Source organism: Gopherus flavomarginatus, chromosome 16 (genome assembly GCF_025201925.1).
Source record: "Gopherus flavomarginatus isolate rGopFla2 chromosome 16, rGopFla2.mat.asm, whole genome shotgun sequence".
Classification (NCBI taxonomy): Eukaryota; Metazoa; Chordata; order Testudines; family Testudinidae; genus Gopherus; species Gopherus flavomarginatus.
This window is the reverse complement of record NC_066632.1, coordinates 6,801,300-6,828,259: the sequence shown is the minus strand read 5'-3', so window position 1 is coordinate 6,828,259 and position 26,960 is coordinate 6,801,300. Positions and strand designations below refer to the sequence as shown.

General features: G+C 51.7%; 1 protein-coding gene across 5 annotated transcripts; it reads left to right on the top strand.

Moving 5' to 3' along the window:
• Window positions 1-535: 535 nt before the first annotated feature.
• LOC127035284 (CD209 antigen-like protein A) lies at window positions 536-22,001 on the top strand. 5 transcript variants are annotated; one of them, XM_050924988.1, is made up of 12 exons: window positions 536-674; window positions 2,205-2,339; window positions 2,730-2,765; window positions 3,183-3,236; window positions 3,608-3,661; window positions 4,946-5,071; window positions 10,283-10,345; window positions 16,430-16,495; window positions 18,338-18,433; window positions 19,522-19,673; window positions 20,685-20,794; window positions 20,869-22,001. In XM_050924988.1, the coding sequence occupies exons 1-12, from the start codon at window positions 599-601 to the stop codon at window positions 20,999-21,001; spliced, it is 1,101 nt and encodes a 366-aa protein (XP_050780945.1). In that variant the 5' UTR covers window positions 536-598; the 3' UTR covers window positions 21,002-22,001. The 5 variants fall into 5 exon arrangements, with proteins under 5 accessions (XP_050780945.1, XP_050780946.1, XP_050780947.1 ...); XM_050924991.1 differs by lacking the exon at window positions 536-674 and adding an exon at window positions 865-1,594; XM_050924989.1 differs by lacking the exon at window positions 3,183-3,236.
• Window positions 22,002-26,960: the final 4,959 nt, after the last annotated feature.

Below are 26,960 nucleotides of genomic sequence, written 5' to 3'. Positions count from 1 at the left end.
TGAAGATGTACCATACGGCTGTGATATCCACATTGGGATATGCCTCTGGCACTTGGGAGAGGTGAGCTGCCCCCAGTAGGAAACAACATATTCCATCAGAGACGCTTGCGGAGAATAGTTGGGGTCCACAGGTGGGAAATCATAACAAACGTTGCTGTGTCATAAAGGCCTGACCAACAGCCATAAAGCCAATCATTTGAGAAAGAAGGCTGACATGGTTTGGGCCTATTGCATGGATACCAAGGAAATGTATTCTTAGACGAGCCCTTGACCGCTTGGTAGAAGATGAAAAAGAAGACAACAGCTGCCATATAAGAAATTCCGGCAGCCCAAGCCTCACAAAGTAGAACTCACCTTCAGTCACTCTGTTTTCTGGCACCTAAAGGGCAAAGCTGTGGGCTGGGTTCCTCTTCTGCTAACGGAGCCCACAGCTGGGAGTCGGGCGTGGTACATATGATAATGTGGGCAGTGACCCATGGCTGGTGTAGGGGAGGAAGGAAGGAAGTCACAGGCATGTGAAAATCACAGAGCTCCTGACAGAGCCAGGCTGTTTCTGGTCCCCACAGAAGTCCTTTGAGTCCATCCGCGGGGGATCAGCATGGCTCACCTGAGCGACTACGGGAACTGGATGGGTCATTTGCAGTCAAGAGGCAAGAAACCAGTGGAGCGCAGAGGTAAATGGCCAGTGATCTGAGTGGAGGCCTGGCTACTGGGCCTTCCGGGGGCTGTCAGCTTGGCAGATCTTACGTACTAGCTACTTGGATGGGATAGGAGGCCTCAGAGGAAAACCTAGGCTGCTGTCGGGATCATGGTGGGGAAATAAGTAGGAGCTCTCTCCCCTGCTATGTGCCTACTGATGTCCCGGCATGGTGCTAGGAGATGCTGTGTTGCAGGGTGGGTGCTCACCCACCTTGTCAGGGTTGGCCCCAGTGCCCCAGCATGGTGCTAGAAGGTGCAGGGCTGCCTTTCCCCAAGTTGTATACCCAAAGTCTTGACCACATGTGGTTGTTAAAGATCCCTTGGCCCCTTCCATAAGAGTCAGGGTGTTACCCATTGTGTCCTGGCGAAATTCCAGCCTAGGCAATTCCCACTGTCCCTCCAAAAGCCCCATTGTGGTTCAACTGAACACTGGATTTGTCCTTCCCACCCTGCCTAGCTGTTAAATAGCCCCCAGTGCCCCCACGCCAGAGATGGCTGCATCCCAGTGCTGGGTGAAGAATCCCTGTGTAAACAGCCCCTGAGTCCCACCCCAGAGGTGGCTGCATCTCAGTGATGGATGAAGGATCCCTGTATAAACAGCCTCTATGCCACGTCCTAGAGGCAGTATCATCTCAGTGCTGGGTGAGAGAGCCTTGTATAGACAGCTCTGGTCCCACCCCAGAGGTGGCTGCATCTCAGGGTACGTCTACACTACCTGCTGGATCAGCAGGTAGTGATTGATCTACTGGGGACCAATTTATCGTGTGTAGTGTAGACGCGATAAAGCAATCCCTGATCACTCTCCCGTCGACTGCTGAACTCCGGCAGTGCAAGGGGTGGAAGCAAAGTCGACGGGGGAGCCGCGGCCGTCGATCCAGCGCCGCGAGGACGCAAAGTAAGTAATTTTAATTCGATCTAAGGTAAATTGACTTCAGCTATGCTATTCTCGTAGCTGAAGTTGCGTATCTTAGATCGATTCCACCCCTACACACACACCCCAGTTTAGACTAGGCCTCAGTGCTGGATGAAGGATCTCTGTGTGTAAATAGCCCTACACCCCACCCCAGAGGCGGCTGCAGGATCCCTGTATAAACAGCCTCTATGCCATACCCCAGAGGCAGCATCATCTCAGCACTGGGTGAGAGAGCCTTATATAAACAGCCCTGTGTCCCACCCCAGAGGTGGCTGCATCTCAGGCATGAGTGAGGTGATAGATCAGTAGAAATACATTCAGAGCCCATGAAGTGCCTTGGGATGAAATGGAGAGTCAAGAGACTGTATCACTGTGTGTGAGCACACTCCCACCCTGGGTGAAGCAGCCCCCTCCTCCAGCTTGTCTGCTGCCCAAAAAGAGCCCCCACCCTCCCTCTTCCTTCCCACCCAAGGCAGGGTTTTGACCAGCCGGCCTCTCTTCCCATGGCTAGCTCCCTCCTGTGGAGATCTCCCATTGCTCCCATGCTGGCCCAGCCTGTCCCAGTGAGACTGAGTGGCTCTGTAATCTCCAGGCATGGCTGCTGAGTCCGACAATGAGGACGACTATGAGAACGTGTCCCTGGAGAACTCTCCCAAGCCCCCGCCCCTGCCGCGCGGGAAGAAAGTGAAGGTGGCCACGCCAAACCGGAAGGACAAAGGAGCAGCAGGTACCAGGGAGCCCCAGCTGCCCTGCTCCGCGCGGATTGCTCTTGCCCCACTGCTCAGGGGCTGGGGAGGGGGTATCAGCGCAGAATTTAGCATCCAGCCCCGAGCCACCTTTGGGTCCATGGGAGCTGGTGAATCTGGGCCTGGCTTGACTGCTCACAAACTGGCCTGGCTGGGAATGGCTAGGCAAGCCCACAGTGGGTGGTGGTAGCACAGAACAAGCAGGCTGGTTAAATGGAGGGGAAGGCCAGGCCTGTGGCTCACTTGTGGGCAGGTGGATTCAGTTCCTGACCCCTGGGTACTGCCCGGGTCCCTGCCCCAGATGCACAGACTCAGGTGCCCACCTCTGTTAGGCGCCACCAGCCAGACTCACCCGTCTCTCTTCTCTTCAGGTCGGGCAGCGACACCAGGCAGACCCCCCAAAACAGGTGAGAAACATTCCAGCTTTTTGCTGGGGAGCAAGTGAGGCCTGGGTACGGAGCAGTGCCCCCGTCCAGCTGCTGTTCCACGCAGCTGAGAGTGCGTCACGTATGGGCAGCATTGGGGGACAGAACTCATGACCTTCTGTTCCCACGCTGCTGGCCTAACGCAGCTGTGACATGTCCCGGCCAGCAGGGGGCAGCGTCACATTCCTGAGCTGCTTTGACACATCCCAGCTGTGCAGCCCCTCCCCCCCCCCCCATTTCCAGGACATCGCCGGCTTTACCTTCCTGGCCCCCCGTTTCTCACTACGGCACTGGAAGGAACATCCCCCGCCCCAGAGTTCAGGGCTGCCCCTCCCCCACACAACCCCCCATCCCTGCGCTGGGAGCTCGCACGGTATAATCCCTCCTGTTTCCTTTCAGACCTGGCCATTTCAGTGATCTCGGGGGACCCGGTCCTTAGGCCTGCCAAGCTCGGTGAGGACTCGGAGCTCTGCTCGGCTTGCGGCCGAATGCCCCCTGCTCCCCCCACCCTGGCCCAGGGGCAGGCAGGCGCCGTCCCTGCAGTCTGTTCCCTGGGCTATCAATCCCGGCTAGTCAATCCCTTGGGGCCCCGTTGCTTCCTGGGTGGCGGGGGTAGCTGAGCTCTGGGGAGATGGGGGGTCCCAGAAGGAGCTCCCCAGTAGGGCACAGACTGGCCCAGAGCAGCAAGCCAGAGTGGGTGGGGAGGGTGAAGCCCAGCAAGGTCGGGGCTGTGTGTGCCCTCTGCAGCCCAGGATGGAGAGTAGGATTTCGTGGCCTTTGCAGCAGAGCTGGCAGATTTAATGTTCTTTGTCCTCCACGCCCAGGGCTGGACCTGTCGTCCGCAGCTGTGGCAGCTGCCTTCCAGTCCCCGGGAGGAGGTGAGTAGAGTCTGCCAGGGCAGGGGGGGCGCCCTCATGCACCCCTGGCTCGGGGCACAGGGTGCGTTTGACAGGAGCCTGAAGCTGAACAGAACCAGGCCGGGTGTGGACTTGCAGGGACTTGCAGGGGAGAGTGAAGGAAAATTCACGCTGGTCCTGGATTGGGGACTCAGTTAGGGGCTCTCTTCTCTCCTGGTCAGAGCTGACCCCAATGCAGCACTAGGGGGCGCTATGCTGCAGGGAGTGGGACGGGGGCTCAGTAGGGGGCGCTCTCCCCTCACTGTCAATACTGACCCCCAATACCACAGTGCAGCGCTAGGGGGCTCTCTCCCCGCAGTCAGTGCTGGCTCCAGTGCCATAGGGGGTACTGTGCTCTCTTTTAGGCAAGGCATACAATCAGCCAATTAGCAAAGCTCCTGGGGCAGTTACAGGTAGAGTCGGGATGCTCACCCCAGTGTCCTGCCCAGGGCCGGCGCTTGCATTTAGGTGGCTTAGGCAATCACCTAGGGTGCCAGCATTATTAGGGGGCGGCATTTTGCCGGGGTGGGGGGGGCGCGGCAGGTGGCTCCAGTGGAGCTGCCGCAATGGTGCCTGCGGAGGGTCCGTTGGTCCACGGCTCCAGTGGAGCTGCCGCAGTCCTGCCTGCAGACGGTTGGCTGCTCGCGCGGCTGTGGTGGACCTCCCGCAGGCACAACTGCGGCAGGTCCACCAGAGCCGCAGGAGCAGCTGACCGTCTGCAGCCAGGCTGCAGAGCCGGGGGACCAGCTCACGGGACGGTGAAATGGCCGTGCGCCTAGGGTGCTCAAACCCCTAGCGCTGGTCCTGGTCCTGCCCATTGCAGGGGAATTCCATTCCCTCTCCCTGGATTCCTCCTGCCCTGTCAACTGCTCAGGGAACTCTCCTTCCAGCTGGGCCCTATGTTACACAACTCTCCAATGGCCGCAGCACTCCACCCCAGAGGTGGCTGCACTGAAGTGCTGGGAGAAGCGATCCCTGCATGGACACAGCTGGGCAGAGGGAACTGAGGGTCCGGCTTCTTGCTCTCACCAAATGGAGGTGCTCTCTGTGGAGTTACCCAGCTATCTGGTGGGATGCCCCGTAAACCTCTCCTCCTTTTCATAAACCCATTTGTACCAGCAGGTCCCTCCTGCCGACATTTCAGAGTCACCCACTGGAGGGAGAGTCCTTCGCTATATCCTGCCTTACCCAGCCCTCCTTGCTTAGCTTCCCCACTGTTCTGATCCCTTCTCCCTGCAAAGAGCTAACTGCTGCTATTCCCCATAGATCTTCCCCTCCCTAAACCTGCCTCACGGAGAGGTTTCCCTGAAAGGTCTCTGCTGATCACCTACATCCTGCTGGGGGTTTGCTTTCTCATGTGCAGCGTGTTCCTCATCCTGGCCCTCATGAAACGTGAGTGTGGGGCGGTCCCGGGTGTGTCAGGACAGCTGCAAGTGGGGTCACGTGGGCTGGGCTCTCCAGGCCAGGAACGATTCCTCATGGGGGCGGGGCTGCTCAGGAATTTCCCATTGAGACTCTAGGCCACAAAATTGAGGTTTTGATTCCACTAAATTTCACAAACATGGGTCGGTTTCCACAGCCATTTTTTGCCTCTTCCAGAGAAAAACCAAACACCGGAAAGAAGAAATATTGTGATTCAGAATTGCTGTCATGGTGCCTCAAAGGAGCTGAGTTCAGTTAGCACGTGTCCCCATTTTCCTCTCTGGACTGAGCTCCTCAACTTAGAGATTCATAGATTCTAGGGTCAGAAGGGACCAATGTGATCATCTAGTCTGACCCCCTGCACAAAGCAGGCCACAGAACCCTACCCATCCACTTCTATAACAAACCCCTAACCTATGCCTGAGTTATTGAAGTCTTCAAATTGTGGTTTGAAGACCTCAAGCTGCAGAGAATCCACCAGCAAGTGACCCATGCCCCATGCTGCAGGGGAAGGCGAAAAACCTCCAGGGCCTCTGCCAATCTGCCCTGGAGGAAAATTCCCTCCCGACCCCAAATATGGCGATCAGCTAAACCCTGAGCATGTGGGCAAGACTCACCAGCCAGCACCCAGGAAAGAATTCTCTGCAGTAACTCAGATCCCATCCCATCCAACATCCCATCACCAACCACTGGGCATACTTAATCTGGCGATAATCAAAGATCAATTGCCAAAATTAGGCTCTCCCATATACCATCCCTTCCATAAATTTATCAAGCTTACTCTTAAAGCCAGATATGTCTTTTGCCCCCACTACTCCCCTTGGAAGGCTGTTCCAGAACTTCACTCCTCTAATGGTTAGAAACCTTCATCTAATTTCAAGTCTAAACTTCCTAGTGTCCAGTTTATACCCATTCGTTCTTGTATCTACATTGGTACTAAGCTTAAATAATTCCTCTCCCTCCCTAATATTAATCCCTCTGATATATTTATAAAGAGCAAGCATATCCCCCCTCAGCCTTCTTTTGGCTAGACTAAACAAGCCAAGCTCTTTGAGTTTCCCTTCATTTGACAGGTTTTCCATTCCTCGGATCATCCTAGTAGCCCATCTCTGAATCTGTTCCAGTTTGAATTCATCCTTCTTAAACATGGGAGACCAGAACTGCACACAGTATTCCAGGTGGGGTCTCACCAGCGCCTTATATAACGGTACTAACACCTCCTTATCTTTGCTGGAAATACCTCGCCTGATGCATCCTAAAACCGCATTAGCTTTTTTAACGGCCATATCACATTGGCGGCTCATAGTCATCCTGTGATCTACCAATACTTCAAGGTCCTTCTCCTCCTCTGTTGCTTCCAACTGATACATCCCGAATCTATATCTAAAGTTCTTATTATTAATCCCTAAGTGCATGACCTTGCACTTTTCACTATTAAATTTCATCCTATTACTATTACTCCAATTTACAAGGTCGTCCAGATCTTCCTGTATGATATCCCTGTCCTCCTCCGCGTTAGCAATACCCCCCAGCTTTGTGTCATCCGCGAACTTTATTAGCACATTCCTGCTTTTTGTGCCAAGGTCGGTAATAAAAAGGTTAAATAAGATTGGTCCCAGAACCGATCCTTGAGGAACTCCACTAGTAACCTCCTTCCAGCCTGACAGTTCACCCTTCAGTATGACCCGTTGTAGTCTCCCCTTTAACCAGTTCCTTATCCACCTTTCAATTTTCATATTGATCCCCATCTTTTCCAATTTGACTAATAATTCTGCATTGTGGAACCGTGTCAAATGCCTTACTGAAATCGAGATAAATTAGGTCTACTGAATTTCCTTTGTCTAAATAATCTGTCACCTTCTCAAAGAAGGAGAACAGGTTGGTTTGGCATGATCTACCTTTAGTAAAACCATGTTGTACTTTGTCCCAATTACCATTGACCTCAATATCCTTAACTACTTTCTCCTTCAAAATTTTTTCCAAGACCTTACATACTACAGATGTCAAACTAACAGGCCTATAGTTACTCGGATCACTCTTTCTCCCTTTCTTAAAGATAGGAATTACGTTAGCAATTCTCCAGTCGTACGGTACAACCCGAGTTTACTGATTTATTAAAAATTCTCGCTAACGGGCTTGCAATTTCATGCACCAGTTCCTTTAATATTCTCGGATGAAGATTGTCTGGGACCTCCGATTTTGTCCCATTAAGCTGTTCAAGTATGGCTTCTACCTCAGATATGGTAATATCCACCTCCATATCCTCATTCCCATTTGTCATCCTTCCATTACCCCTAAGCTCCCCATTAGCCTTATTAAAGACTGAGGCAAAGTACTTATTTAGATATTGGGCCATGCCTAGGTTATCCTTAACCTCCTTTCCATCCTCAGTGTGTAGCGGTCCCACTTCTTCTTTCTTTGTTTTCTTCTTATTTATATGGCTATAGAACCTTTTACTATTGGTTTTAATTCCCTTTGCAAGGTCCAACTCTACTTGGCTTTTAGCCTTTCTCACTTTATCCCTACATGTTCTGACTTCACTAAGGTAGCTTGCCTTGCTAATCCCACCCTTCTTCCACTCCTTGTAGGCTTTCTGCTTTTTCTTAATCACCTCTCTGAGATGCTTGCTCATCCAGCTTGGTCTACAACTCCTGCCTATGGTTTTTTTTCCCCCTTTCTTGGAATGCAGACTTCCGATAGTTTCTGCAGCTGCGACTTAAAGTAATTCCAGGCCTCTTCCGCATTTAGATCCACAAGTTCTTCAGTCCAATCCACTTCCCTAACTAATTTCCTTAATTCTTTAAAGTTAGCCCTTTTGAAATAAAAAACCCTAGTCCCAGATCTATTTTTGTTTATCCTTCCATCTAGTTTGAACTGAATTAGCTCATGATCACTCGAACCAAGGTTGTCCCCTACAACCATTTCTTCTATGAGGTTCTCACTGCTCACCAAAACCAAATCTAAAATGGCATCCCCTCTTGTCGGTTCTTCAACTACTTGGTGAAGAAATCCATCAGCTATCACATCCAGAAAAATCTGAGCCCTACTATTCTTGCTAGCACTTGTACTCCAGTCTATATCTGGGAAGTTAATGTCTCCCATGATCACACATTTCCCATTAGTGTTTACTTCCTTAAAAACATTAAAGAGGTCTCTATCCATATCCAAATCAGATCCCGGCGGTCTGTAGCACACCCCAAGCACTATCTCAGGGGAGGCTGTAGCAGCTTTCTTTCCCAGTGTGATTTTTGCCCAGACAGACTCTGTCTTGTCCATTCCATCACTTCTTATTTCTTTACAGTTAACCTCCTCATTGATGTACAATGCTACTCCACCACCTTTGCCTTTATTTCTGTCTTTCCTAAACAGCACATAGCCTTCAATACCTGTACTCCAGTCATGACTACTATTCCACCATGTTTCTGTTATCCCTATAATATCTGGTTTCACTTCCTGCACCAGTAGCTCTAGTTCCTCCATTTTGTTCCCTAGGCTCCTCGCATTAGTGTACAGACATCTTAATTTTTGCCCGTTTGGCTTCACTCACATTCTGTACCCTGTTAGGCACAGACATTCTACCACCAACATCACCTGTTAGTCTGTTATTTACACTACCCTTCCTCCTTATGCCAACTGAACTACACATCCCAGGATGCACCCCTGCCAGGGATTCCCATGATGCATTGTCTCCACTTTCCAAGAGGGGAGACTGCAGTGCGTCATGAGGGAAAGATACCTCATGGTCCTAGTCACTGGTCTAGGGAAGGCTCCCTGGTTGGACCATTTAAATCTCATGTGCGACAGTCTCCCCTCTTGGAGAGGGCAGCCAGTGCATCATGGGGTCCGGTGGTGGTGCATCATGGGAGATGAAGTCTGGGTGGGGAGAAAAGTCCCTACTGGGGAAGAGGGCATGAGGCATCCAAACTACAACTCCCATAAGATGCCAGGGCAGAATTTCCAAATCAAAGTTTTTCAGTATTTGGATTTCCACCATAGGAAGAAAAAAGGACTTAAAAATCAATTTTCCATGAATTTTAGTAAAAAAGTAAGGTTTTTTTTTTGTGTGTATGTCTGTAAAAAAGTCTATGGGATAAGTCTGGCATTTTCCAGCAAGCTCTGTCCACAGACAAGGCCACCGGGACTTGGGCATCACCAGATCTGAAGGGGGTGGGGGATGAATCTCCAGCAACTCTGCATCTCAGGAGCGGAGGCTTTGCCCCAGGGCGAGAATTTGTACCCCAAAACTGTTAGGCTGTGATTCTGCTCTCACTGGCCCTGATGAAAGTCAGATGTCACTCCGCTGAAATCAGTGGAATAGCGGAGCAAGGAGTGTGATTGGAATCCGACCCAGAGGGCAGGATGGGTCCTTGTTCCAAAGTGAAGAGCCGAAACCTGCAAGGGAAGCACTCAGCAGGGCCAGACCCTAAAGGATCAGCACCCGAGGTAAGCAGCAGCGGAGCAAAGTGCAGCAGAAGGAACTGTAACAGCAAGGGAGTAACTCTGGATTTATTCCAATCAGCACTTGATCTATGAATGTGAGGAATCATCACCTAAGAGTAAGGAGGTGGTGTTAATAGTGCTGCCAATGCTCACTATGTTTGGTGTTTTTCCATAAAGCCCCAGCTCCCGGAGTCCTGGGATGATGGGACACTCTTAGTTCATTTCAAAACAACCCAATAAATGCTTAGCCCTCATGGCTGGGAAAGGAATAGCTGGAAAACACACTCACTAAGGGGTCTTGTGCGTTAGACCCTTTCCCCCTACTCTGCATCTCTCTTGGCTATGTAGATTGTAAGCCCTTCAGGGCAGGGACTGTCTACTCCGTGTTTCTGCAGTGCCCAGTCCAGCAGGGTGGCGATTGTGGCTGGTCCCTACGCACTGCCTTTGTACACATGATTACTAATAGCTCAAGAGACCAGAGGGCAAACAAGAAGAATCCCCAAAATTATTTTTTAAAAGATTAATGGGGTTTTTTTGGGGGAGGCATGATTCATAACTTTTTGAATACCTGGCATTGGAAAATCCCTCACTGACAGCACTAAGTGATTCCCCTCCCTCTCCATCAAACCGATTCCCCTAGCACGGGAAGAATCCAAGCCATTGGGGGCTGGAGCAGTTTCTAGTGTAAAGGATGCCCCGGCAGATCACAGCTCTGCTGTTTGCTCTTTGTTCATTTATCAGGCCCAGAGCTGCAGCAGGAGTCAGAAGAGCCGAATTTCCACCTTCCCCAGAGGGCAGCTAATGGTAAGTAAATGCTCCCAAGCTAGCCTAGCATGCTTGTCTCTGGCTCAGCATAGACGCTGGCTGGGTGAGGTCGCTGTAGCTGATCATTTTATTACAGTGAATTGTTTAGCAGCCTGCAACACCAGGCCAGATTCTGATATGTTACAGCCATGGAAATCTGGAATAACCATTGGCTAGCGTGATGGGGATCAGAATCCAATGCAGGGTCAGGAGGCCCCTGTCTAAAGGCTATAGCTGTAATTAACACTGGGTGAGGTTTGGGCTTTGTCATAGGTTTCACCTCCACTCTGGACTTTAAGAGTACAGATATGAGAACCTGCATGTGAACCCTTAAGCTGAATTACCAGGTTAGATCTGGTTTTGCTGCCACCACTCTCAAGTACTAACTCCCTTCCCTGGGTAGTCTTGAGAGACTTCTTCACCAAGCCCCTGGTGAACACCAATCCAACCCCTTGGATCTTAACACAAGGAGAATTTAACCATCTCCCCTCCTTTCCCCCACCAATTCCTGGTGAGTCCAGATCCAATCCCCTTGGATCTTAACACAAGGAGAATTTAACCATCTCCCCTCCTTTCCCCCACCAATTCCTGGTGAGTCCAGATCCAATCCCCTTGGATCTTAACACAAGGAGAATTTAACCATCTCCCCTCCTTTCCCCCACCAATTCCTGGTGAGTCCAGATCCAATCTCCTTGGATCTTAACACAAGGAGAATTTAACCATCTCCCCTCCTTTCCCCCACCAATTCCTGGTGAGTCCAGATCCAATCCTCTTGGATCTTAACACCAGAAAAAAATCAATCAGGTTCTTAAAAATAAGATTTTTAATTAAAGAAAAGAAAAGTAAAAGAAAAAACCTCTGGGAGAGATTAGCATCCCAGCTGCTCTCACAGACAACAGATTCAAAACACAGAGGATGTTCCCCTGGGCAAAAACTTAGTACACAAAAGAATTCCCAATTTGATTATTCCTCTAATTGCACAAGGACAAAGTCACAAAAGAAAACAAACCTATTTATTCGTTTCTAAAACTTACAACTCTGATAAGAGGCTGGTTCCTTGATCTTTTCCACTCCGGCCAAAACTGAAACTGACCAAGACAAAGGGAACTTCCCTCCTTCCTTTTGAAAATCCTGTCCCCCCATTGGTTCCTCTGGTCAGGTGTCGGCTAGGTTAGGTGAACTTCTCAATCCCTTACAGGTAAAAGGTATCAGAGGGTAGCCGTGTTAGTCTGGATCTGTAAAAGCAGCAAAGAATCCTGTGGCACCTTATAGACTAACAGACGTTTTGGAGCATGAGCTTTCGTGGGTGAATACCCACTTCCTCAGATGCATGTCACCCACGAAAGCTCATGCTCCAAAACGTCTGTTAGTCTATAAGGTGCCACAGGATTCTTTGCTGCTTTTACAGGTAAAAGGTGCATTAACCCTTAACTATCTCTTTATGACAGGCTTTTAATGCAAGTTACAAAAAATGTAAAGTCTGAGTTTTGAAATTCTCACTGGGTTTCAAAAAGACACAAACTGGTGGGTTTTTTTGTTCCCATGTTAGTAGTTTTCCCATCAAGGTGTTTGTCTCTCAGAGGTTTCTTAGAAACGAAAAACACCCTCACTTTCCAAAGCCAAAAAGGTTTGATTTTCAAGAAATGCCACTGAGGAGCTAATGTGGCCAGTCAGGTGGGGGTGGGTGAGTAAGAGACACCAGAGGGTGGAGGGGGGCACATGGGCATGTTCACACCAGACCTCTCAAGTAGCCAAACACTGAAAACACATTTTCAGTTAAGAAATTAGAAAACTTCATGAACATTTCAGTGTTTCCCCAAGTTTTCTACTTTTTAAGGCTAATTTTCATTAACAGAATCAAATGAAAACCTGTAACCAGCTCTAACTGCTATTAGTGTCATCAGCTGTAGTAAATAGTTCTGTATCCCAACTCTCACCATCATAGACCCAAATGTGTGACTGTCTTACACACCACCCATAAGCCAGCAATAAGCTTCCCTCCAAAGGTACCATTTGATGACAGACCTCTCCGTAACTCCTGCTGCTCTGAGAGGTCAGGATCAGTTTGTATCCCTGTGACCGGGGGCCTAGTGGGGAGCCAGCTGGGGTCACTCAATTAGGGTGAACTGCACAGAATGGGGCAGCCAAACCCCAAAAGCTGTTGGACATTCCAATACTTAGATTGACCAAGTCAGCACAAAACAGCTGCTTTATTACCTCACTGGTAACTCAGAAGTCCAAACAACACAGTTCCCTTAAAGTGATCCAGCCTCAGGCCTCCATCCAGGTACTCACGTCCAATATGTTGATTTCTGAAAATCTTATTTCATCACATAAAAGAGAAGGTTTTACCAATCCCAAAGGATCGGACACATCACCTCCCAGGTTAATGAATGTTTCAGATCTTACCCCAAGTACATGCTACCGCCAATCCTTATTAACTAAACTAAAATGTATAAAAAACAAGAGAGAGAGTGTATGGTTAGAAGATCAATATACGTACAAACGTGAGTTCAATCCATTGAGGTGCAGATTCACAGCAGAGATGGTGAGCTTTGTATTGGCAAAGAGTTCTTTTAGAAATAGTTCATAGGTTATAGTCCAATGTCCAAATCTCATATTCAGGGCATACTAGAATAACTGGGACCTCAGTCTTATGGCTCAAACTTCCCCTGATGAAGCTTAAGCAGATCTGAGATGACAAAATCAGGATCCAAGGCTCTTTTATACAATTTCATGTCCTTTGACAAGCTGGAATTCCTCTGGGAATAAAAGGTAATTAGGATGACTTTGAAGGAGGTCCATCACCTGTACTTAGCTATACAAATTAAGGTAAGGCCATTTGCTTGTTCCTCCACCATTCATAGTCCATTTCAAAGAGAGATGACTACTGAGATAGCCTGTGTTTACAATTCATTTACATGATTGGATCTTCTTTTGACCTCTGAATTATCAGAATACAGCACAGACAGAGACTGTTAATTACATTGTCCACCCTACTCGTACATCTGTAAATACACAAAAACACAAACATTATCTCCCCACATGCCTTTTGAGGGTTATTTATTTTGCAGAATGTTTAACCCTTTCTAGCCTTGTGTCACACCCCCCAACATGAGACTGGTGGGGAAGGCAGGTGGGATAACTCAGTGGTTTGAGCATTGGCCTGTTAAACCCAGGGTTGTGAAGTCAATCCTTGAGGGGGCCACTTAGGAATCTAGGGCAAAATCAGTACTTGGTCCTAGTATTGAAGGCAGGAGGTTGGACCTAATGACCTCTCACTTCTATGAGATATGGTTCTCTCCATATATTTAAATATTTTTATTTTAAAAGGTTAAAATTAGAGCTCCTGGATATACCTTAAGGATCTCCCCACATGATCCCAGCTGTGTTTACACTGAATTCTTTGTAAGGCCAAATTAACATAGCCATTACTGTTCTTCAGAGAGCCCTTACTTTGGCATTCAGCCATGAAGACTGTTAGCTGTTATACTTCAGTTTCCCTTCGTGTAGTTCAAGCTTGTAGTGGTTTTTCTGCTGTGGAAAGTTTTAGAAACATGTCTATGCATTAGCTGTGAAGCCTCAATGTTATTAGGCGTTTTAACACAAAGTGTGTTCTCGTTGAGCCAAACAGCATAATCAGAAGGGTTTCTCTTATGTACCACTCTTAACATGTTCCAGGGCTTTTCCAAAAGACCCTGCACATTGTACATTTTTACAGTTCTTGGTATCAGCAACAAGTTAGTTACAATCATTAGCAATAACATTGTCAGGGTTCCTTCCCCACTGGGAACTCTAGGGTACAGATGTGGGGACCCGCATGAAAGCCCCCAAAGCTTATTTACCAGCTTAGGTTTACAGTAAACTGCCACCACTAAGTGTGTTCCAAATCTTAGGGAAGAGCCACTTGGAACTCTGCCTTTCCCCAAATATTTCCCAGGTCTCTAACCCCCCCTTTCCTGGGCAGATTTGAGACTAATTCCCCCCCTCCCTAAATCCTTACACTCCTTTTCCTGGGTGAAAAGGAAAGGCTTGAGAGCATACCCTCACCAGTTAGTCCTGGTGAACACAGATCCAAAACTCTTGGATCTTAAAACAATGACAAAATCAATCAGTTTCTTAAAAGAAGAATTTTAATTAAAGAAAAGGTAAAAATCATCTCTGTAAAATCAGGATGGAAAATAACTTTACAGGGTAATCAGATTCATGGAGCCCAGAGGAACCCCCTCTAGCCTTAGGTTCAAAGTTACAGCAAACAGAGGTAAACCCTCTAGCAAAAGGAACATTTACAAGTTGAGGAAACAAAGATAAAACTAACGCGCCTTGCCTGGCTGTTACTTACAAGTTTCAAATATGAGAGACTGGTTGAGAAAGATTTGGAGAGCCTGAATTGATGTCCGGTCCCTCTTCGTCCCGAGAAAGAGGAGAAAACCCAAAACAAAGAGCACACAGACAAAAGCCTTCCCCCCACCAAGATTTGAAAGTATCTTGTCCCCATATTGGTCCTTTGGGTCAGGTGCCAGCCAGGTTACCTGAGCTTCTTAACCCTTTACAGGTAAAATGATTTTGGTGTCTCTAGCCAGGAGGGATTTTATAGTATTGTACACAGGAGGGTTGTTATCCTTCCCTTTATAGTTATGACAAATATTAACATCAGTTCTGTCACAAGGGTACATTTACAAAACGTTTTTGTTGTGCCAAGTCTTTGGTTTAGACAAATCATTCTTTAGGTCAGCTTGTTCAATATCCCTTTTGAATCTTTGCAGCTTTTTCTTGACTTTCCTTAACATAGGCTTTCAGTTTAACCACTTCCTTGGGGGTTTGGTGTTTTAGGGTTAACCTGTGGCTTTATTTGCATGATAAACTTGTCCCCTTTCTCCTTGTTCCAGAGGGTCAAAATCTGAGCTCTTTTGCTTCTGAAGTCTTTTTCCACAGCTCACCATTAGATGTCAGGGGAGAGCTCATTCAGACTCTGCTTACATCTGTAAATACATAAAACCACAAACATTATCTCCCCACATGTCTTTGGAGGGTTATTTATTTTGCAGGATGTTTAACCCTTTCTTGCCGTGTGTCACAATCCCCACGGCACTTTATCCAGCATGCCTTGTCAGCCTCTAACTCCCATGAATCTCTCTAGACTAGAACTCCCAGAATCCCTCTACTCTGGGCAGCAAGCAGCAATGGGGCAGTGCTGGACCTGAAGCTTCTCTTAAAGGGCCACCCACCATACCATGAGCTGCTCCCATTTGCAGTAGATTTGCTGGTCATTTGTAGCTGGGAGCTGCGAATCAATCCTTATGCTGAATCCCATGGCATCTAGGGTTACCACCTGTCTGGTTTTTACCCGATCAGTCTGGTTTTTGGCTTCTGTGCCGGGCCTATTAAAGGTTGTTAGATGACTGGCAGGACCTGGCAGCCCTAAATGGCACCCAAACCAAAAGCCTGGTTGTCACAGAGTGAGGGGGAGGGACAACTCAGTGGTTTGAGCCTTGGCCTGCTAAACCCAGGGTTGTGAGTTCAATCTTTGAGGGGGCAATTTAGAGATGGATGGGAAGGAGTTGGGAATTGGTCTTGCTTTGAGCAGAGGGTTGGATTAGATGACCTTCCAACCCTAAGATTCTACAATTAACTCTTGCCAGCCCCAGCTCCTCCTCAGCTGGGGCAGCCTCCTATTTGCAGGTGGAAGGATCCAGCAAGTGACAGGGAGGGAGAGGAGCAAGTGATAGGGATGGGGCCTTGGGAAAGAGGTGGGGCAGGGGAGGTGCAATAGGGGTTCAGTTACCAACAAGTAGAAAGGTGGCAACCCTAATAGCATCCCTCAGGCTTTTGACTGACTGATGTGGGGTCCCAGCATGAAAATGGCTACACTGGGAACTCACACAGATCCAGCCACACACCAGCTGGCAGTCAGCAACAAACCCCTCCATTACCAAATTATTCCTCTCTGCGAAGGCAGACAGTTGCTGCCATCCCCTAGCGTTACAGGCGGGCTCCCCACACTGCACATGGCCACTCAGGATGCTCAGGCTGGTTGTGGTGACCTTTCCCCTCTCCTAATCCCAAGAGCATTTCTGTTTGCAGTGTCCCAGAACCAAGCAGATTGGGAGAAGATCAGAGCAGAGGTTGCAGCATTGCAGAAAACAGTAGGTGAGAGAATCACAGAGACGCTTCTGCCTCTCATCAGTAGTGAGAGTGAGGGGCTGCGAGGTTGGGGTTGTGGGCTCTGTATCTACCTGGGGCTCTGGACTTGGGTGAGTTCTTTGTTTGGTGTATTATGGTAGCTCCTTGGAGCCCAGTCATGGCCCAGGACCCCAGTATGGTAGGCGCTGTACATTAGTAGGTGTTTTACGGTAGTTCTGAGAAGCCCCAGCTTGTACAAACACAGACCAAAATGCATTCAGCCTAAGCAAGTCACCTCTCAGGACCCAGGTGTCCATGGCATGGAGAGTCTGTAGCCACTGAGGGCTCTGTGGCTGTCCCCAGCCTGCCCAGCTGGGGCTCTCAGAACACTGCAGGAACGATGCAGAGAAGGTCTGCAGGGATCTGCAGCCCAGATGCTCAGAACGGTCCCTTCTGGCCTTAACATATGTGGGTGAAATCCTGGCCCCCCAGAAGCCAGGAGGGGTTTTCCCCGTGCCCTGCCCCTCTATGATTCTCCTTTCTGCTCTGAAAGCACAGTCCCTACCACTCCAGCTGAGCCTGGGCTACACACAAAGGTTGTGCTACTCGAGTTATATTGGTCCATTTAAAGCAGTACAACCCTCCTAGTGGAGATCCAGTTATCCTGGTATAAATGTACTTACACCAACACAGCCATTCCTACACAGGGAGGGAATACACTCGACCTGTAAAAGGCATTTTCGACTCGGTATAACTGGATCTGCTCTAGGAGTTGTACTGGTAAACCTAGACCAGTTTATAAAAGAATTATATCCCTAAACGAAAGAGTTATACCAATACAAAGGCTGGGGTAGGGCAGATCTTAAGGAGAATCTCCATCAGCAGTATAGGGTCTACAACACACAGCTAAACAGTAGAGGGTTCTAGAGGGCAAGGAAGATATAATAATCCCTAGCTCTTGTATGCTGCTGTTCATCAGTAATTCTCAAAGCAGTTTGCAAGGAGGGCAATATCATTATCCCCATTTGAGAGATAGGGGAAACTGAGGCACAGGACAAGGAAATGACTTGCCCTAGTGCACCGAGCAGGTTAGTAGCAGAGATGGGGATTAAACTCAGATGTCCCGAGCCTCAGGTTGGTGTTCTCTCCACTAGCCCATCCTGCCTCCTTTACACATTGCTCAGTTCTGTAGGTTTCATACTCACCCACCTTTGGTGAGGTTCTGCTGAGCAGTGGCTGTCCTGAAGCATTTTAGATGAACTCTTAGGGGCGAGATTCGATGGTTTAATTAGCGCTGAAGCAATTAAAAACCCTTCAGAGAGATCCGTTTTTAAAGAAATACGAACAGAAAATTGTTTTGTTACCAATTCTCGAGTAGCTGGTTTATTTGCCCAGGCTGTCAAAGCCCTATTTGGGGTCTTTAAGTAGGACTTAAGTAGCCTGGTACTGTCCCTCTGCAGTCCCCTAAAGGGACCGATCCTGTGTCACAGTGGCCACACTGGCGGTGTGAAGGGGATGGAAATTGCCCCTGCCCTGGGCACGGGGAATCACAGGTTAGTGTGGAGCTCGTGTCAGAGCCCTGCACCTGCCCGGCTCCCAGCCCCTGGTGTAAGGGATGGATCAGGGGCTTGGCTGGAGTGCACTGCACCATGGGTATTCCCTGCTTCTCAGAGGAGGCAGAGCGTGAGTTAGAGCAGCCCAGAGGCTACTCTGACTGTCGCCAGGGGCCCAGGTTCCAACCATCACAGAGGAGACTTCAAGCAGGGCCCGTGGCATCTGTAAGCGGCCCAGTGTTGGAGGCCGTGCAAGAAGCTCTGAGATGACCATGCTGCACTTTGGCTGCTAACCTCCTTTCCTCCACCAATCCAGACGCTGTCCATCTTTCGGTGTCTGGGGAGCTGGCCGCTGTGAAGGAGCTTCACAGTAAAATGCAAGAGGAGATCACGGCGTTACAGAAAAGAGTAGGTGAGGAGCACAGTGCCAGCTGCCGTGCCCATGCGAGGGCTGCAATCAGAGGGAGGTGGCAGCAGACATGGGCTCGCAGGGCCAGATGCTCAAGGGAACTCTCGGCACACAGCAGCTGCCCTTGCGCGATTCTCTGTTGTTCTCAGTGGGAGCAGGGCCGATGCAAGGATGTTTCGAGTCCTAGGCGAAATTTCCACCTTGGGCCCACCCCTGTCCCCGAGCCCTGCGGCGGCTCCCTGCCCCCCCCGAGGTGCCCCCGCACAGCAGCTCCTCCCCTCCACCCTGAGGCACTCCCCTACGGCAGCTCCCCCCCCGGGGAGCCGTGCAGCAGCTCCTCACCCCAGCTCACTTCTGCTCCACTCCCTCCCTGAGCTCTGCAGCAGCTCCCAATCCCCCCTCCGTCCTGAGGTGCCCCCCTTGTGGCAGCCCTGCCCCCCAGCCTGGGGAGCTGTCCTGCAGCTCCCCGCCCCAGCTCACCCTGCTTTGCCTCTCCCCGAGCACGCTGTCGCTGCTTCACTTCTCTCACCTCCCAGGCTTGCGGTGCCTAACCTGATTGGCAGAGTAGCCCAGGCAGCCCTCCCTGCACCTCTCTGCTCCAGCTCCCTCTGCCTAAATGCCGGCCGCGACTGGGCAGACGAAGATCCGGCTGCTGTGGTTGCTGCCGAAGAAAATACCATCCCCAAAATCCTAGTGCCCTAGGCGACCGCCTAGGTCGCCTAATAGCTTGCACCGGCCCTGAGTGGGAGCTGCGGGATGGGGGATTCTTTGAGCCAACCCCAGGCCCATCGAGGCTGCTGGCTACAGCCATCCCCTGTGGCTTGCTTTCCATGTGTCTACACTGGACTGGGGCGGGAGCCTCACACCTGGGTCGGCAGAGTGGTGCTAGCAAGGCTCACTCTGGCATGCTAAAAAGAGCCATGTGGCTATTGCGTTGGCTCTGCGGCTAGGGCTGCAATCGGGTCCCTGGGCCCTGGGAGAGAAGGGGTTAGAACACGGGGTTGGGAGTCAGGACTCCTGGGTCCTTTTCTTGGCTCTGCCAGATTCCCTGCTTGGCCCTGAATTGGATTATTCTGGGTTTTGCTTTCTAGATTCTGTCTGCGGCCATTGCCCGTGGGGCTGGGCCTGGTTCCAGAGAACCTGTTACCACTTTTCAGAGTCTACCAAAACCTGGCATGAGGCCAAGCAGTTCTGTTCGGATTACGGGGCACACCTGGTGATCATTAACACCAAGGAGGAGCAGGTAAAGCCGCCTGCCACCCTCCTGGTGTACCCCAACCAGGCCAGGGAATTGCACAGCTACCCAGCAATAGCAGCAGGTTTACCCAGGGAATTCCTAGTGGGTGGGACCCAGGTGACCAGGGAGCAGGTGAGACTGACTGGGCCTGGCTCTTAAAACACGGCTTTTTTAAGGGTCACCAGGTTTTTCAAAAGCCACCAGCAAGCCTGGGTCTCAAAGGGAGCCCGGCACTCTGCAAATATGCTGTGTGTTAACCAACCCAGCGTGAGCTCTGAGGCCACCTTGGACTAATATTCCCAGCACAGGAGTAGTGACACCTGAGCACACCAGAAAACAAAACAAAAGCCTAGTGTGGAAAAACCTGCGAGAACTGGAAAATATAAGCAGGGGGAAGGGTTTGAAAGAACAGGCTGGACAAACACTCCTCAGGGAGGGGCTCGGTTTCCTTGGTACTAGGGGAGGGGCTTGTTGACCTCCCAGCATCCCTTCGAGCCCCACAGTTTTAGGAACCTTCCTGGAGTTTTTGCCAGTTCTGTGGGGAAGGGAATTGGAGGGGTGTTTTCAAGCAATCACCCAGACAAACCTTAATTGGCTCCACCCTGAACCTTCCCCCCACACCAAGTTATGTTTCCTTCATGCAGCCATCTGCCCCCCCAAGCTCAGGCTGAGACCACACCCACCAGCTAGGAACAGGCCTCAGTTCCTGCTGGATTTGAGGTGGTGACACATCTATGGCATTTAAGCCCCCCCAAGCATGTCACACTCTTCAGTCTTGTTATCCTGCTAGCACCCTCAGGAGCAGGGCTATTGTTCAGTTGGGTGGAACTGAGGTATAGAGAGATGTAGTGACTTGGCCAGGGCCATACAGGGAGTCAGTAGCAGAGCTGGGACTTGAACCTGGGTTTCCTGAGTCCCAGGCCAGCACCCTGCTCACCAGGCCATCCTTCCTAGCATTGGCAGAGTGCGTGGACTGTCCCCCACCCATTCACCCCCTTAGTCTGTTGTCTATTGCAGGCATTCTTGGTGAAGAACCGCACAAAGTCCCGAGTGTACTGGCTGGGGCTGAGTGACAAGAAAGTGGAAAATCAATGGCTCTGGGTGGATGGCTCCCCTCTGAAACTCAGGTACGTAGGGTGAAAGGTTCCATGCCCCCTTGCTCCCCACTGTGGTCTCCATGGGGCTTTACTCTTCTTCACAGCTTCTGGAGCACTGGGGAGCCCAATGACTCCAGCGACGAGGACTGTGGCACCATGGCGATCGACGGGCGCTGGAACGACATAAACTGCTACTGGACCGACTACTGGATCTGCGAAAAGCCCTGGCTCTGCTAGAGCCTGGCTCGGCCGCCAACCCACGTCCTTCCTGAGCCACGGGCTGACCGGTGGGAACAGGCCCGGCCTCCTCCAGATCGATAGTCTCCCCAAGCTGTGTTCTCTTGGTGATGTGCCCCATTGCATAACTCTTTCTGGGAGCTAGGGGTTGTTCTGAATCCCTAGGGTGATGGTATTTCTGCAGTGTGTCCTAGTGGGTAGGGCAGCAGGCTGGAACACAGCACCCATGGGTTCTCTTCCCTGCTTCATCCTGGGACCTTGGACAACTCCCTTCCCCATGCCTCAGTTTCCCCTTGTAAGGGCTCAGGCTGTATCACTTCTGAATTTTGGATGATTGTATGATACTGTACCATGAAATGACTGGGTCATGGAATGCCTACGTGTGTGTGGATGCCCCAGGAGGTAGCAGGGTTGGCATGTCTCTGCCAGGCCAGACACAACGGGGACGGACCAGCATGCAACATTACGTTAAACACTGTGGGACAATGAGTTTCCTCTGCCTGCGAGACGCTGCTTTCTGCTCTTGTCCAAGGTGAGGGAGGCTTGGAAGTAATGGAAAGTTACCACAAGGCAGAACAAAAGAAGCAGCAGTTTAGAAAGGGACACCCAGGGGGAGCTTTCTCGGGGACAGAGCCACCTTGCACCAGATTAAGGGCTGTGCTACACTAGAAAATCAGACTGATCCACCTACGTGGGTGAATAATCCACTGCCCTGAGCAATGTAGTTAAGCTAACCTAACACTCAGTGTGGACGGCTCAGTCGGTGGAATAATTCTTCCATTGATTTAGCGCTACCCGTCTCGGGGAGGTGCATTTCCTCTAGTGATGGGATAACCCATCCCGGTGCTGTATTATATGGCTGCCCAGAAACTGGTAATACTGTTCAACCTTTCTTCCTGTAGTATATGATTACTCAAAAAGAACAGGAGTCCTTGTGGCCCCTTAGAGACTAACAAATGTATTTGAGCATAAGCTTTCATGGGGCACAGCCCACTCCATGGGATGCATAGAATGGAACATCTAGTGAGGAGATATATATACACATACAGAAAGCATGAAAAGGTGGGAGTTGTCTTACCAACTCTGAGAGGCCAATTAACTCCCACCTTTTCATGCTCTCTGTATGTGTATATATATCTCCTCACTAGATGTTCCATTCTATGCATCCCATGAAGTGGGCTATAGCCCACGAAAGCTTATGCTCAAATAAATATATTAATCTCTAAGGTGCCACAAGGTGCCACTCCTGTTCTTTTTGCAGATACAGACTAACATGGCTGCTACTCTGAAACCCGTCTATATGATTATTGGCTTTTAGCAATAAACTTGACTGGTAATGATTGTTTGGTCTCTTGAATATATTTCATAACGAGCCAAAGTGCGGGCAAGCAATTGACTATACTATTTAGCATCTGCTTTTAGGCTGTTTTATATGTGTATTGTTCGTTTTCGCCAATGAACTCACACAGACAAATGATCAAAGGCAAAACCACCATACACCCGTGTGGGAATGCTTTTCTCCAAGCGATCGCTCCAGAGCTGACCTTTCCATACTTGTCCTCAAAGGCAAACGGCACAACACTTTCAAAAGGCGGGTCTGCTAGACATCAAAAGCCCTGGACTTACCAGGGACACTGGTTTTATGGCTCATTACAACAGTTTGTAACACATCGTGCTGCCCACCTCAAACCATTTATGCATAACACTTTACCCCCCAATTGCCCACTTCATTTCCAGTGACCACCCCCACCGCGTATGACCCCTTCTGCTTAACGATCTGTGCCAGCTTGTATTTTGCTCAGTCTGCCTCCTTCCCCAGAGCTGAAGAAGGGCTCAGAGTTGCATGAAAGCTTGTACCAGAAGTTGGTCCAGTCAAAGATATTAACCTCGCCCTCCCTTTTCTCATTGCTTTGTGTGAGTTGTGCTCTCCTGGGCTTTACATGATTAAATATAATGAACATAAAGCTGATAGACTGAACAAAGAGAGAGAGAGAGAGAGAGAGTGTGTGTGTGTGTAACTGCTCAACAGAGGCGTGTCCCTGAGAGGGTTAAACTGTAGGTCAGAAGCCTGGCACCTTTTGGGCGCAGTTCTGGGGGAGGCTGGATTTAAGTACAGAGGAGTCTGAAGGGTCAGTGCTGTGGCCAGAGGGGGGCAGACAGCTGGACAGCAGGGTCCAACGCTCAGAAGGGGGAGCTACAGGGAACATCTGTGCCCTGAGAGTGAGCCCAGGCACCCCAGGCTTGGGGCAGTGGCTGGTGTCTGTTCAGACTTCCGGAGCTTGAAACCCTTCGGAGATCCAGGTGCAGAGGCTTGGATTCCCCTCAGAGCAGTCCCAGTGGGTGGCCCTTTCCTTGAGTGGCAGCGCTCACCATCTGCACGTGGGTGACTTCTGCTCACCCAGCCCTCGGGCAAGGGTGGACCCGGACTTTGCTGCCTTCCACCCCCGCCCCGTACACCTGGCAACACATCGTTCAAGCTGTGCTCCAGCGGTGTATGGTGAATGGGGCAGGATGGGGCAGGGCGAGCTGCACTCCATGGGTAGGGAGTGAGTGGGGGAGGGGGAGCCATGCTCTGGAGGCCGGGCGGGGGTGAGTGAGGCAGTACAGGGGAGGGGCAACCAGGCTCCAGGGGTGGGGGGTTAGTGGGGGAGGGGGAGCTGCACTCTGGGAGTGGGGAGGTGAAGCCATGCTCCGGGGGTCAGGGGGTGTGAGAGGGGCAGGATGGGGGAGGGGGAACCATGCTCCAGGGATCAGGGGGTGTAGTGGGGCAGGACAGGGCACGAAGAGCTATGCTCCAGGGCTGCGGGCTGGGGGTCAGTGGGGCAGCATGGGGCAAAGAGAGCGCTGCTCCAGGGGTGGGAGGTGATTGGGACTGGATGGGGGAGGAGGAGCCACGCTCCAGGGGTCAAAAGGTGAGTCGGGCAAGATGGAGGAGGGGGAGCCTTGCCCCATGGTTGAGGGTGAGAGGGGCAGGATGGGGAAAGTGGACCTGTGCTCTGGGGTTGGGGGGTGAGTGGGAAGAACAGGGCAGGGGAATCCATGCTCTGGGGATTGGGGGGTGAGTGGGGCAGGCTGAGGGAGGGGAATCCATGCTCTGGGGGTCGGGGGCTGAGTAGGGTAGGGCCGGGGAGGGGGAGTTGCACTCTGGAGTTGGGGGTGAGTGGGACAGGATGAGGGAGGGGGAGCCACGCTCTGGGGATTGGGGGCTGAGTGGGGTAGGGCAGGGGAGGGGGAGCTGTGCTCTGGGGTTAGGGGTGAGTGGGGCAGGATGCGGCAGGGTGAGGGAGGGGGAGCCATGCTCTGGGGATTGGGGGCTGAGTGAGGTAGGGCAGGGGAGAGGGAGCTGTGCTCTGGGGTTAGGGGTGAGTGGGGCAGGATGGGGCAGGACAAGGGAGGGGAACCCGCGCTCCGAAGGTCGGGTGTGAGTGGGACAGGATGAGGGAGGGGGAGCCATGCTCTGGGGATCGGGGGCTGAGTGAGGTAGGGCAGGGGAGAGGGAGCTGTGCTCTGGGGTTAGGGGTGAGTGGGGCAGGATGTGGCAGGATGAGGGAGGGGGAGCCACGCTCTGGGGATTGGGGGCTGAGTGGGGTAGGGCAGGGGAGGGGGAGCTGCGCTTTGGGGTTAGGGGTTGGGGGGCAGGATGGGGCAGGATGAGGGAGGGGGAGCCATGCTCTGGGGGTTGGGGGCTGAGTGAGGTAGGGCAGGGGAGAGGGAGCTGCACTCTGGGGTTAGGGGTGAGTGGGGCAGGATGGGGCAGGACAAGGGAGGGGAACCCGCGCTCCAAAGGTCGGGGGTGAGTGGGGCAGGATGAGGGAGGGGGAGTCACGCTCTGGGGATCGGGGGCTGAGTGGGGTAGGGCAGGGGAGGGGGAGCTGCGCTTTGGGGATTGGGGGATAAGTGGGGTAGGGCAGGGGAGCGGGAGCTGCGCTTTGGGGTTAGGGGTGAGTGGGGCAGGATGCGGCAGGGTGAGGGAGGGGGAGCCATGCTCTGGGGGTCGGGGGCTGAGTGAGGTAGGGCAGGGGAGAGGGAGCTGTGCTCTGGGGTTAGGGGTGAGTGGGGCAGGATGGGGCAGGATGAGGGAGGGGAACCCGCGCTCCGATGGTCGGGTGTGAGTGGGACAGGATGGGGAAGGGGGAGCCACGCTCTGGGGATTGGGGGCTGAGTGGGGTAGGGCCAGGGAGGGGGAGTTGGACTTTGGAGTGGGACAGGATGAGGGAGGGGGAGCCACGCTCTGGGGATTGGGGGCTGAGTGGGGTAGGGCAGGGGAGGGGGAGCTGCGCTTTGGGGTTAGGGGTGAGTGGGGCAGGATGGGGCAGGATGAGGGTGGGGGAGCCATGCTCTGGGGGTCGGGGGCTGAGTGAGGTAGGGCAGGGGAGAGGGAGCTGCGCTCTGGGGTTAGGGGTGAGTGGGGCAGGATGGGGCAGGACAAGGGAGGGAAACCCGCGCTCCGAAGGTCGGGTGTGAGTGGGACAGGATGGGGAAGGGGGAGCCACGCTCTGGGGATCGGGGGCTGAGTGGGGTAAGACGGGGGAGGAAGAGCTGCATTCTGGGGTTGGGGGTAAGTAGGGCAGGATGGGGGCAGGGAAGTTGCGGTCAGGGAGTGAATGGGGCAGGACAGGGGAGCTGCCAGTACCCCGCTCCCCCATTCCCGCGTGCGCCTTCAGGTTCCAGCAGCTTCTGCCCGTCCTGCCCCCAGTGGCGGAGGCTGCTTATTGCCATTAACTGGAGTGTCTGGGGCTACTCAGCACTGCTGGCCGGACACTGCCAGGTTCCCTTTTCGATCGGACTTTCCGGTTGAAAACTAGACACCTGGCAACCCTTACTCAGAAAAACAGGGTGTGATTGAACTGTGCCCTTCTGCCAGCTGGAGTCGGCAGCCACCAGGGCCAGGTTTAATATCCACAGCCCGCACCCAGTAATCTGAGGAAATCAAACTCTACAGGGCGCCTGTAAGAGGCAACACTTCCCCTTTTACACGCACTGAGTCTATGCATGGCAGAGAACATCTAATAAAAAGAGGGAAGGAACCTGGCATTAATTGGGGGAAACACCACAACCATGATTCAAACACATCTGACCGTGAGCAAAACTCCCACCCCAGAGGACACTGGGCCATGTCCTTTGCCTCTGTTTTTCACCATGGTGTGAAAATCCAACAAACAAATGTTCCTTTAACATGCACTCCCCGCTCCCTCTGTCACACCCCACTCACAGCTGCTGTCCTTGGTCTGTGGAGACCCAGAGCCCAGCGCTGCCTTCACGTGAGTTCACACAGGGGCGGGGGGCAGAGGAATTGAGCAATGCCTTCACTGCCCGCTGCTGCTGCTGTGTCGTTCACTCTGCTGCTGTTGTTCGTATCACCGTTCACCACACTGTGCCATCTTCTGCTCCATTGCTGCTGGCCCTGTGCTGTCCCCTTCTGCTGTCTCCTGCCTCTCTACGGTGACCTCAGCGGGGGAACCTCACCACTAGTGCAGGCCGAGCCACCTATTCCGCAGAAATGCTGCCCCACAACAGATCTAAGCAGCCCTTGGACCTGATGAAGTCTAGGTACTTCTATTTTTAAACTGGTCTGGCCCAGCCCTGGCCCTTCTCCCTCACCACTGGGCTCTGGCATCCAACTCCCTGCTTTGTGAGCTCAGTTTGGCAGAGGGGGACCCCGTCGGTCAGGGACGGCTAAGCACAGTTCTGCTGCCTGTTCCTCCCGCAATCAGGATAAAAACATTTCAGTCCCCTGTGTTCTAAGGTGATTTGTAATCCAGCACCAGCCAAAACGGATCATGTGGGCAAAGCAGCTCTGTCTGCTGGATACCCAGGCCAAGCAGGTGTGTCTATGTAAAGACCGTCTGGCCCTGAAACCTCCCCCCACCCCCTGCAGCTCATCACTAGCTGCTTCAGACCTTGCTTCCATAATTATTAATCGGTCTAAGTTATTAACTTACCAGGATGCTTTTACTAT